The 12,316-nt window shown below is 57.4% G+C and overlaps 1 protein-coding gene across 1 annotated transcript; it reads left to right on the forward strand.

The window, feature by feature from the left end:
- Positions 1-33: 33 nt before the first annotated feature.
- On the forward strand, positions 34-11,608 carry LOC113986346 (inner centromere protein-like). The gene is made up of 20 exons (XM_027717971.2): positions 34-73; positions 284-422; positions 596-709; positions 2,107-2,768; positions 3,673-3,724; positions 4,266-4,299; positions 4,543-4,642; positions 5,254-5,341; positions 5,857-5,992; positions 6,072-6,206; positions 6,672-6,683; positions 7,108-7,217; positions 7,487-7,598; positions 8,320-8,415; positions 8,722-8,846; positions 9,013-9,091; positions 9,880-9,987; positions 10,187-10,294; positions 10,947-11,100; positions 11,291-11,608. Exons 2-20 carry the CDS (start codon positions 292-294, stop codon positions 11,482-11,484), a joined length of 2,550 nt encoding a protein of 849 aa, XP_027573772.2. The 5' UTR covers positions 34-73; positions 284-291; the 3' UTR covers positions 11,485-11,608.
- Positions 11,609-12,316: the final 708 nt, after the last annotated feature.

The following is a 12,316-nucleotide window of genomic DNA, read 5'->3' on the forward strand; positions in this document are numbered from 1 at the left end:
GCGCGCTGCGATTGGTCTGGCCGTGAGGGGATAAATGGGCGGCGGGAGCGGGAGGCCGCAGTTCGAGGGTTCGGTAAGGGGGTGAGGGAAGGTAGGGCCTGGGCTGCTGCTACTGGGCTGGGGGTGAGAGGGGTCCCTCAGGGGTTAAGTTTTGTCCGCGCTCGGCACTTAACAGCGTGCCCTGGCCTGTCCTCACACCCACTTGAAGCCCAGTGTCTTCCCCCTTCCCTCAGGGGGGTGTCCCAGCTGTCCCCCCGCATTGTTCTCTCTCTCTGTGTTGCAGGCAGGGCCATGGCGGAGGGGCCGCGGCAGCTGCTGGAGGTGTGCGGGCAGAGGCTGTCCCGTTTCCTTCACGATGCCCAGCACAAGCGCCTGGCCTGGCTGCGGGAGGTGGAGGAGCAGGGCATGAGGATGCTGGAGAGGTAGGGGCTGCCCTCAAGGTGACCCCAGGGAGCGCCAGCCCCCGGGAGTGAGTTCCCGCCTGGGTGTGGCTGGACACAGGTGTGGGTTTGGGCCTCACCCCTCCTAGTGAGCGACCCTTGTTCCGGGAAGTGGTGTTGGAAGCAACCCGTGTTCTGCCTCTTCTGCTCCACAGCAGCTTCAGGGCAGAGCCTGCACTCATGCCCAAAACGCCATCGCAGAGGAGGCGTCCCAGGAAAAGGCAGTCCTCCTGCCTCAAGGAGGAGAACAAGGAGCCAAACAGGAGGAGGTAGGTGGGTCAGCTTCTCCTGGCTCTGCCCCACGGTGCTCAAGTGAAACAGAACAGTACCTGCATTCCTGGAGTTAGCGAATAAAAGGAGCACGCTGGGATCCATCACTGTTTGTATCCTGGTGAGAGTTTGGGATAAAGTTGCCTGCTTTCCTTCACTGGTTATAATTAAAGACTAATAAACACTCTACTGTCTTGTCTGTTTGGTTTTGGGTTTGTCTTTTGGCTTGAGGTTGCTACTGGTGTTCACTCCCTAAACCTCTGTGTTGGTGCCTGGAGAACCTGGGAATGGGATGTACTCCCAGCACTGTGTCCAAGCTGGCAGTTGGGAGGCTCCAAGGGTTTAGTGAGGGGCTGAAGTGGAAATTCCAAGTGGTTTGCTTAGAACCCACCACACCTAAGGCTTCTAAAGCTGCTCTGAAGGGGACAGAGGCTGCCTATGAACAGGAGGGTGCAGGGCAGGGTGTAATTAATTACGTGGGAAGGCAAGGTGGCTGTGGCATTAATTAACTTCCTCGGTGCTGCTGCTCCTGGGTAGCCCACTGTGCCTCTACTCCCATCCCAGGGCCAGCAGCTGGGTGGCCAAGGTGGCCTTCCCTCTGTGGGAGTACCCACTGCCAGCGGGACAGGCACTGCAGCCACAGGGGGGTGAGCCAAACCTGACCTGCTGGTGTGCCGTGGCACTAAAATCCTGCTAACGGTGCTGAAAAGCCCACAGGAGGAAGAGCTGGAGCTCGGAGGCTGTCAGAAAGCAGACACGGAGGGTGGGGAGAGCAGCAGGAATAGCAGGGGAGCGTGGGAAGCTGGCGTGTGTGAGGGAGGGCAGGAGAAGCAGCGCTGCAGATCGGGGTGGGGAGAGCTCTCAGCCTTGCTGGGGGTGCTCAGGCTGTAACGGGTGCTTCCCCCGGAGAAGGCAAGTCCTGTTTGTTCTTCCCCTCGTTTAAACTTAGTTTGGGAAGATCTGCTGATGTGGCAGGGCGGGTGGGTGGCTGCCAGCAGGGGGGTGAGGTGCAGTGTGTCCCTTTGCGGGCACTGTCCTCTGCTCTGTGCTGCTCCTGGAGGCACTTTACCCCTAAACCAAGAGCTGGGTTTAAATACAGCTTTCCCACTTCCGTTTCTCCAGCCTTCACCCCGGATACCCAGCCTGGGCTGGGTCTGTGTGACACAGCCCCTGTGTGTGAGCTCCTGCCTGGGTCCCTGTGTCCACGTGAGCCAGCCCAGGCTGTGTATCCATGTGCCTCTCCTCGAGGATAGGATGGGCTCTGAGGGGGAATGGTAGAGGGGAGAAGCCAGCAGCAAACTGGCTTCAAAACTTAACATCTGCTTTCCCCCCTAAAACTTAGTTGGAAGTGGGGGAGATTGCTTCATCGCTTCCTTTAAAATGGTTTTCCTTTAAGGTTGTCCCGAAGGAGAAGCGGCGTCAAGCCGGTGTCTTCCAGGCTGAGTTCCCAACAGCACCCGAGCCAAGAGCAGCCCCGGAGACCTGGCTGTGGGGGAGAGGAGGTGTCTGTGCCCAGATGTGCTCCAGGATCTCAGGCTGGTGTCACGCCCCAGCTCCTTGAACTGCCTGGGAAGCAGCTGGTCGAAGCCTTTATTCCCTTGGGAAAGCAGGATGGCCAGGACTGTGTCCAGGGTGCTGCTGGAGGTGATGCAGCCGCTCTGGCCGTTTTGGGGGAGCACCTGCCAGAGGGGGACGCAGCAGCCGAGCTGCAGGAGGTCTCTGGGATAGCAGCTGAACAGCCAGGAAGGGATGGGGAGCAGGGGCCCAGGACAGCAAGCACCTCCACTCCCAAGGCTGCTCGGAATGGAGACCCTGCCGCGCTCCAAGGAGATGGATCCCCCCAGGGCCTCGACAAACTGCTCTTCCAGGACTCCGACAGCAAAAGAACAACGGAGAAACCCAGGCTGCGCCGCCGGAGCAGGAGCCGCAGGGCGTCCTTGGCGGAAAAATACTCCTTGTCCAGCCGGAGGGAGAACATGATCCGGAGATCCATCAGCAGGGCCAAGGCCAGGAAGGCGGCGGCGCGAGAGTCCTCCTCGGCCTCCAGCAGAGTGAGCTGTGAGTCCCTGCTCGTCCCCGGTGGATCTGGCTCCCTGGAGTCTCCTTGTCCCGGCCCTTGTGGGTTCCTGGGGTGCAGGTACCGGGGCTGGAGTTGGGGTGCACAGGTTGGGAATGGGCAAAAAAAACCACAGTCGTGGAAGGGAGAACGTGGTTCGAGCCACGTGTGCCTTCAGATCAGGAGAGACTGCTGCGTTCCCCGGGGAGGGGCTTTAATTTATGGCTTCTGCCAGCTCTCCGAAAAATCAATAGGGCTGAAAGTCTGCAGCCCTTAAATGAGCAGAGGAGCTGAAATGCTTTTTGGGAGAGGATAGAGACCCAAATTAGCAGCATCCCCAGAGGAACAGGGCTCAGGAACCCAGGCTGTTCCTGGAAGCACTGAACTCTTTGTATCCTCTGTTCCCACTGCTCCTGGCAGGGTTTGGCAGTTTGGACTTTCCAAAAGCGTTGCTGCTTGCAGGCAGATGAACTGTGATGGAGCACGGAGGCCTCTGGAATTCAGCTTTGTCAGCCTTGAGTCACGCTGTATCCAGGCGTTTGTTACAACACTTGGAGCGAAGGGGTGTGATTTGGGGGTGGAATCAGCCTGAAATCAGCCCAAACCCCCCCAGATCCCTGCACTGGAGCGTGTGGGGAGGCAGGAGCTGCAGCCAATGGCCTGGGAATGCTGGCTGTGACACAGGCAGCCCGAGCAGGCTGCAGGCACTGGAGCTGCTGCCTCGGTGCTGTGCCTTCCCAGCCCACTCCAGTTTGTCAGTGGCACTCGAGGGAGGTGTGGTGCTGGTGTGGAAAGCTGAGCAATCTGCGTTCCTGGGAGGAAGCCTGCACTCCTCCACACACACCCCAGAGGCCATTGGGAGCCTGGGAATGAAATCCCCAACCCCACTTATGCTTCTCTCTGCAGGTCAGAGCTCCTTAGAGGTTTTCATGGAAGAAGACGTGACCAGCGGCGCGAGGTGAGGCTGCCACGTAAAGCAGGTGGGAAGGGATCCCAGAATTCCCTGCAAGGACACTCTTTGGGTGGCTTTTGTCACAGGTTTTTGTGAGGGACTGCTCAGGTGCTGCTGTCGTCTGGGGCTGGCTGATATTTTAGGTTGTGCTGTTCAGGCACAGTGAGGTTAAACCCTGCACTGGGGTGGGCAGTTTGCTGGCACTGTGTGTCCAGGGATTCCTGGAATTCCTGGCTGCCACCAGCCCCTGAATGCTGGGATGCTGGCAGTCAATCAGCTCTGCTCTAGCTGGAGAGAGGGCAGGTAAGGCTCATCCCAAGGCTGATAGAGCTCCCTCTTTACCTGCTACCTAAGGCTGAAGCTAGTTATGCCCACTAGCACAGTGGGATGGTCCCTCAGAGGAATTTACAGCCCAGCCTCCGTGTGTCTGGGCTGGGATAGCCTCAGGATGTGCTTAAGTTTACCTGCAATTTCCCTTGGGGTCCCACACGCACCTGTAACTCACCTTCAGGGAGCTGAAATAATGAAAATAGCTTTTCCTTTGCAGGCCCGAGCTGGAGCTGAACCCCCCAAGGGAAAAGGTGAGTTGGAAGGAACAGCCTACAGACTGTCTGGATACCTTCTTGCTGAGTCAGCACCTTTCCCGAGGTTGTCACTGGAGGCAGGGGTGTGGCTGGTATCCCTGAAACGAGCCGGCACAGCCCTTGCTGGGAGGGAAGCAGATCCTATTGGAGCAGTTGGCTTTTCTAGGGCAGGAGGTCCACAGTAGCCTCGTTCCTTGGAGCAGCTGTGCTAAGGGAAATGTTTGTCTCCTTTCCCTGCAGGCTCCCGAGGATGTCCTCATTCCAAGCAGAAGTCCCCGAGCCGCCAGCCCTGCGGCACAGCCCCTGTCCCACCCCGAGCAGCAGGCAGGGAATGCTGCAGGTAACTCTGAGCTGCTCTGACCGGGGCCAGCAGGTTCCTGGGAGGTCTGGGGGTTGTGCTGAAACCTCTGATCAGTCAGGGAAGCTTTCCAAGGAAACTTTTCATCTCCTAAAGAGATGAGACATTAGTTAGGGGGGCAAGGATGTCTAAATGTGCCCAGGCCTTGAGACAAACTCTGTCCTGTCCAGCTTCAGCCTCTGATAAGTGAGCAAAGACACTTGTGAAGGAGCTCCCAGAGCTGGAATCTTCTGCAGTGTGTCATGGCCCTTCCCCCTGGGTTTGTGTTATTATGTGAGGATTTACAGGTCCCATTTGTTTTCTGCACCTCTGAGCAAGGGGAGGGGGAGATCTGGGCTTTTTTTTTTTTTGTTCCCTGTAGGAGCTGCAGGATCTAACAAGAGTCCCTGGATGCCTTTGGGTGGGGTGGTGCCTGGGCAGAAGGGGTTGTGCAGGTGTGTCCCACAGGGTACCTGCACAACATGATATTCCAGGTGGCCATCCAGGCTCCAGTTTCTCCATTCAGTTATGTGCCACGGGGATCTGGGCACAGAGAGCTGGAGATGAGAGCAGGATGCCTCGCACGTGGCACCAAGTCCAGGTTTTTTCCACAGGAAGCCATGTAAATCCCAGCAGTGAACCCCAGAAGAACCAGGAGCCACTCCACTGTGCCAAGTCCCAGGAGAGTCCCTCCCATGTCTGGTAGGAGACACTGCAAGGAGCAGGGATGAGCCAGGGGTTGGGAAGAACTCAGACCTGGCCTCTGAAGTCATTTGTGTTAAACAGCTTTAGGGGTTTCCCTGCTTTCTCTCCCACACTTCCAGCGTGGCTCTGAAATCCCCTTTGGCCAGATCCTGTGTCCTGGAAGTTCCTTGTGACTTTTGGAGCCTTGTTTGGCTCTGGGACCGGGTCTGGCATGGGGAGCAGCACCTGAGGTCCTGCACAGACAAGCAGAGGTGACCCACATAGCACAGTGAGCTGGGAGGTGGCCCTGAGGGTTCCTGAGGGAGTGGTCCCAGAGCAGGTGACTGACCTGGTTATTTAGGACTGCGTTAGGGTCTGGAATATGTGACCTGTCTCCTGGACTATGTGACCTATCTCTTCACTGCATGTTGCTGGGGTTTCACGTGAGGCTTTAGGGGGAAGCGCGTAACAGCCAAGGAATGCTTCCAGGGAGCGTGACAGTCACCTAATGTCCCTCTTGCTGATGCCACCAGGACTAGAGGCTACAAGCAAGCCCTGGGTGTCCTGTGGCACAGGCAGCAGCCGGGGGGCCAGGCCCTTTCCCCTTTGGATGACAAGCACAAGACCTCAGCCAGCCAGGCTCCGTCGTCACCCTCTCCGGCCAGCAAGGTGAGGAAGGTGAGTGGTGCCACAGCCCTGTGCCCTCTGTCCCGGGCAGGCTCTGAGCTCTCTCCCTCTCTCCCTGCAGGTTGTGAAGCCTCTGAAGAACTTCCTTCAGGCTGTGCAGCGGAACCAGCTGCTGCCAAGCTCGGGGCCCACGGGGCGAGGGGGTGGCATCAAGGACTTGATCAAGCGCAACACTCCCACCCGGCCCAACCTGAAGGTGAGTGGTGTCTCACCCTCTGGGGGACAGGTGTGGGGTGGTGGCAGGAGGGACTGCCTGCTTAGAAAAGCATAAGCCTGCTCCTGGCTCAGGAAAAGTGCAGATCCTGGGAGAAACCTGGCCTTGGGATTCTCCATCAGACTCCGTGAGGAAGGGAGGGGGTTTTTAGCCCCAGCTGCCAAACCTTCCTCACGTGCAGAGGAACCCCAGCTGCTCTGCCTGTGGTCAGCAGAAACACCACGTGCTATTCTGGGACTGCTGATCCGTAGGAAAGTGCAAAGCTTTTCTTTGCAGTGGGAATTGTCCTGTGTTTTTGGCCACTGCAGGGCTGACAGGCAGTGTGGGGTCAGGCTCTGCCACGTACCTGGTGTGAGCTGCAGCTGAGAACGGGGTGCACGTGCCGTGTGAGGGGGGTTTGGGCGTTACTTCCAAACCTTTAATCGTGTTTATGTGCCTTCTCCACAGGGCGACTTCGTTGTAAGTGATGACACCTGGGGCTGGATGATCCTGCCGGCCCCGGGCACTGACCACGCCCTCCCCTCTCACCTGGTGTCCATCAGCCCTCTGGCCACGCCAGGAATTGGCCACACCTGTGGTGAGGTGGCAGGATCTCCGGGGGCCGGGCACTGCTGGGAGCTTCTGACCTCTGAGCAAGGATGCACTGTGCTCCCTCTCCACCACCCTCCTGGGTCAGGGAATTCTCTGCAGCCAAAGGACTGAGGTTTTTCCCTCCTGTGCCTGTGACCCCTCTGCTCTCACTGGATAATCCCTGTTGCCAAACCTGTCTTGCCTTCCCTGCTCCATGTCCTGGCATGGAGGTGAATGGCTCTGACAGTGACTGTGTGTACCAGGGAGGAACAGCCCCCAGCACCTGGTACAGTGCAAACCCTTCTCCCTCCAGGAGAAGGAGCGGCAGAGGCTGGAGAACCTCCGGAAGAAACAGGAGGCTGAGGAACAGAGGAAGAAGAAGGTGGAGGAGGAGAAGAGACGGCGGCAGGCAGAAATGAAGCAGTGAGTCGGGTGCCTTTCTCCCTGGTCGGCACAGACCTGCCTCGTGCCTCCCCCTTGGAATGAGCATTCTGGGAGCTGTGCTGCCTGGGCACCTCCTGACTCCTGGAGGTGCAAGGCACCCGCTCGTGTCCCACCTTCCCACGGAGTGGAGCTGTGGGGCCAAGCTTTGCCAGAGCAGGTTCAGTGGGGCAGCTCTTCCCCCAGTTATCCTCACCCTGTGATGGAGCAGGCAGAGCTGACAGCCCCCCTCTTGCCCTTGTGCTGCCCAGGAAGCGGGAAGAGCGCCTGAGGAAGGCCCTGCAGGCTCGGGAGAGGGTGGAACAGATGGAAGAAGAGAAGAAGAAGCGGATGGAGCAGAAGCTTCTGCAGAGTGACGAGAAGGTGGGGAGGCTGAGCAGGGTCTGGGCCTCCTGGTGTGAGCAGAGCACTGGTGGGATCAGGGCAGCTGCTGGGGGTGACAGATCAGTGATGGGTAAAGTGCATCAGAGCTGCCAGAATTCTGTCTGACAGGGGAGGGCTTTTGTTCTCCAGCCCTCTGCACATTCCTGTTGTGACAGGCTGCATTCACGGTGCTCTGGATTTAGGGAATGTGGCAGCACCTGCTTGCCCTGGGCACAGCCCTGCAGGTGACAGCCTCACCTGGTCCCCACACGCAGAGTGTGAGGGATGGTGAGGCCACAGGGTGTGCAGGGGGTGTTTATGACTCAGCTGGGGGGTGCAATTGGGTCAGGTTTGGGATTCAGAGCCTGGCCTGGCCCTTTTCTGGGGGGCAGGCAGGTGAGGAGCTGGCTGAGCTGGTGGGCAGGGCTGAGGGAGCTGTGCCTGATGGCCCACAGCCCAAGCAGCCTCTGGGAGGGTCCTGACTGCTCATTTTGGGGTGGACTGAATTGATTTTTGGAAAGGGTCAGCCTTGGAAAACAAGGGATCATGCTCCTTCCAGCCTTTCCCAAAAGCACACCCAGCCCTCGCTGGTCCCGCTGCTGGGTGCTGGGTCCTCGGACTCCTCACAGGACCTGGAATATCCCAGGCTCCAGACCTCCCTCCAAGGCTGTGAGGGGAGTCCAGGGGGTGGTGGACGCTTTCCCAGGTGTTCACCTCACAGGTGCGAGAAGAGAAGGTGGCGGAGGAGCGGAGCAAGAGGAAAACGCTGAAGAAACCCGGGGAGGCGGATGCGCGGAAGCAGAAAGCTCTGAGGGGGGTAAGAGCAGCTCAGCTCCCTCCTACACGTGGAAAAGGAGAGGGATGGCAGGAACCCCTGTGCTGTTGTGGCTGGTGGGACAGGCACAGGTCACTGCCCTCTTGCTGCAGGGATTTCGGGGTCCGGGCTGCCGGATCTCTGCCCAGGCAGCTGAGGTTGGGTTGGGACACAAGGGAGAGACGTCCCAGCTGGTGGACAGGCACGGGAGCAAAGGTGAGCTCTGGCCTGCACAGGTTGTCTCAGAGCATTTGCTTCTTCCCACCTGAGCTGGAGGTGCTTACAGGGCTTTTCTTCTTTCTTCTTCAGGAAGAAAACGAGCAGCAAGAACCACCGCAGAAAAGGAGAGAGGACGAAGTGAAGGAAAAAGGGAAGAAAGTCTTGGAACTGAAGAATCTCCTGGAGCAGCAACAGGTGGAAAGAGCAAAGGAGAGGTGCGAGCAGGGCGTTGGCCACGGGCACAGGGAAGCAGTGAATGTAAATGTGGTGTTGGAACCGGGCTGTGGGGCTGCCTGGAGGTTGGGGTGCTGGGGCAGGAGGCTGTAAGAACGTGGGGGGCAGATGGGCATGCTTCCTTCTCTAAATTCCCTTTTTCCCCAGGGATCCCAAGCAGCGAGGGAAGGAGAAGCCCCCCCAGGCACAGCTGGAGCCAGCAGTGTTGGCTGACAAGACCACCAAGGTGGGGTTGGAGTGCTCTGGGAGCAGCCTCTCTGCAGCGCACAGGCTGGGTTTGGGATCAGATGTTTTCCAAGTGCTGCGTTGCTGGGATGTTATTTAGAGGATCAAATAACAATCAAAATAATGACTGCTCTTGCACAGAGTCTTAATTGCTGCTAAGTTGTTGGGGGTTCCCTGGCTGGCAGGTGAGCCCTCAGCTGTGTCACGAGATGGTGACAGCCGTGAAATGGCACTTGGATGAGCACCTCAAAGGGCAATCACTGATCCTGAAATGAATATGGAAATTGGATATTTGTTTCTGTTTCCCTGCCACGTTCCCTGGAGGATGTGATTTCCCCCCCCAAACCAAACCTCAGGTGCCACACAGCTCTGTGTCACCTCATTTGCACCCACACAAAGAATGTTGGGGCTTAAAGTCGGGCCGTTTGTCTCGAAATATCACAGTAACATTTTTATTCTGCTCTCTGCTCTTAAAGTAACTCCTTCACTAGTGGAAAATAAGTGCCCCAAGTGGTCCCTCCTCTGCGGGATAAATTCTCCCTCCTGTGTCTGCTCCTGCTGCTCTCCCTCACTTGGTCCCTGGCATTTGTACAAATTTAATATAAGGTCTGAATCCTCCCTGTGCTGCCAGCAGCAGGGCTAGAGTGTGACCCTGGCAAAGCTCCTCCAGGCAGGAGAAAGTGGATCAAACTCCATGTACTGAGCAGTATGGGAGGGGAAACCCTGGGAAAGGGGGTTTGGGTTGAAAAGGAACTTGAGCAGTGAATTTTTTTTTCCCCTCTTTATTAGGGGAAAGAGAACCCCAAAGAGTTACCCCTGGGGCCTGGGCAAGAGAAGAGAGATGAGCAACCAGGATCCATTTTCCCGGCTCTTAACACCTGGCTCCAAGTGATGAAAGTGAGTGTGAGCTCTGGGGAGCTGGGCTGGACCTGAGCAGGGACAGGAGTCTTGGCTTTGGGGTTATTTCTGCAGGAAAAGGCGCAGAGGGGACTGAGGGGTTGGGTCTTGCCAGAGCTGCTGAGAACACGGCTCTGTTCCAGAGGCAGCCTGGCTGCTCTGCCCGGGCGAGGAACGACTTAATTCCCGTGTCTTACAGGAGGCAGATGGTCAGCAGCAGCTGGGAGAAGAGAAAAAGCCCAAACCACCACCAGCAGCAGCAGCTGCGAGTGCTGCCCCTGGCACGTGGCTGAGCAAAGCCGTGAAGGTGAGCCCTGGCCCCCGCCAGCCGTGGCTCATTAGCCCCCGCCGCCCGGAGCCACCGCAGAGCTCGGCACGGGGAACCCGAAGGGAAAAACAAGTGGTTTGTGGGGAGGGGGAGAAAAGAAAAAAAAAAAAGATGCGGCGGAAAGATGCTGGAAGCGACCACAGGATGGCAGCAGGTCCTGAGGCGACATCCCGCCGGGAGCGGCCCCGGGCAGCGCGGCTGTGCCGGCTGGAGCCGCGGAGCCTTCCGTCGGGAGAGGAAAAGGCTGCTCGGAGCTGGGCTCGAGCGCTGCCTCGGCCGGGAGTCTCGCCTTGGAGCTGCGGGCTCCATCCTGGCTCGTGTCAGAGCTCCAGGGAGGGAAAGGCGAACAGCCACGGAACGCGGGGAGAGGTTTGGGTGTGGAGACATACTGAGTGCTGGGACACACACACAGGGTGCTCTTCCGAGGTTTTTCCACAGAAATCAGGAGGGGGAGGAGGGGTTGAGAGCAGGGAGCCCACTGAGTTTTGTGTTGGTACAGGATTTGAGCACTTTGGGGCTCCGGGGGCCATCCCGCTGGGCTCTGGTGTCCATCCTGCCCAGCCAGGCTGGCTGTCCTGCCCCAGGGAAGTGCCGCTTCCTTTGCTCATCACTGCTCTCTCCACAGTTCCAGAAATCCCTCTCCACATCCTGCCTCGGGCCCCCCAAGGGCATGCAGGGACCCGGATCCCCCACAGCTGAGAACGACTACGGGCTGGACCTGAACAGCGACGACTCCACGGACGACGAGAACGACCCTCGGAAGCCCGTCCCTGCCTGGGCTGAGGGTAGGTGCTGGCTCTGGGGTGTTTTTTTTTCCTCTCCCAGCCTCACCTGGAGCCATCCCAAAGCGCAGTCCAGGAGTGTGTGTGGCTCCAGTGGGGAGGGGGCAGCCCCAGTGCCCGAGGGAAAGAGCAACGCCCGGCCCGTGGGGTTAAGCAGGGCACATCCACGTGTCTGATATGTGTTTCCCCCCAGGGACACAGCTCCACCAGGCCGTCCTGCACCAGTACTACCACCCTGTGGACGTGGATGCGCTGTTTGGGGCCATCCCCAGCCCCCAGCTGGAGCACATCTTCTACAAGAGCAAGCCCCGCTACTTCAAGCGCACCAGCTCGGCCGTGTGGCACTCGCCGCCCGGCCCCAGCCCCTCCTGCACCTCGCAGAGCTGAGCCAAGACAGGGAGAGGGGGTTTTAGGGCATCCACGTGTGTTTTACTTATCCTGTATTTACGGTTTTAACTTACTTCTATTTTTTTTGTTGTTGTTGTTGCAAAAATAAAAGTGTTTAATGAAATGCAGCGCTCTCTGTGTCTCCTTTCTCCTGCCTGGGTAGCTGATTCCAGACCAGTAACTGTATGGACTCCCAATCCCTGGGGGTCCCTTCCAACTCGGAATCTTCTGTGATCCTGACTTAACTGTGGTTTCTGCAAGGCAAGATGCAGAGATATGTTATGCCCCATTTCCTATTCCCTCAGGATCTTCCCTCACACAAGAAAGCTTGGAAATTGCTGTAGGGAAGACTAGATTCTTTCAATCACCCTGAGGGGACAGTGTTTTCACAACCCTATTTCTACATGTTTACTGTATTTATGTATATTTCTATGTATGTATATAGATAAATATCTCTTATAGACATAAATATGTATAGACATATACATAGATATATAGACATATATATTCACTATCTCTGTTTATCATGTGCAAGTCGTCTTCCTTCATGAATTCCTGTGCCTCCTTATTACTTGGAGCCAGAATCCTTTTCCTGCTGCTAGAAAAACTCTCCCTGGGCAGTTTAAGCAGCCTCTTCACCCTTCTCTTCTAATAGAAAAAGGAAGCCTGGGCTTCCTTTTTTCTGTGTCCTTTTTTCCCAGGAGACTTCAGTGTATGGCCAGGTTTGGGAATGGGGACTTGGGAAGGGTAAGAGGGTGTGATGGTTCCCAGGGGGCTCCTGCCTGGGACCAAGAGCTTTGACCTCTCCTCAGCAGCAGAGCTACAACCATCC

Source organism: Pipra filicauda, unplaced genomic scaffold (assembly GCF_003945595.2).
Source record: "Pipra filicauda isolate LSUMZ 115617 unplaced genomic scaffold, ASM394559v2 scaffold45_size4122338_pilon, whole genome shotgun sequence".
NCBI classification, from domain to species: Eukaryota; Metazoa; Chordata; class Aves; order Passeriformes; family Pipridae; genus Pipra; species Pipra filicauda.

What these genes read in the sequence shown, in the direction of transcription:
- LOC113986346 (XM_027717971.2), top strand. Translation starts at nt 292, where the DNA reads ATGGCGGAGGGGCCGCGGCAGCTGCTGGAGGTGTGCGGGCAGAGGCTG. An exon ending in AAGGAGCCAAACAGGAGGAG is followed by an intron (nt 710 to 2,106) that starts GTAGGTGGGTCA and finishes TTTTCCTTTAAG; the next exon opens with GTTGTCCCGAAGGAGAAGCG. An exon ending in TGGCTGACAAGACCACCAAG is followed by an intron (nt 9,092 to 9,879) that starts GTGGGGTTGGAG and finishes CCTCTTTATTAG; the next exon opens with GGGAAAGAGAACCCCAAAGA.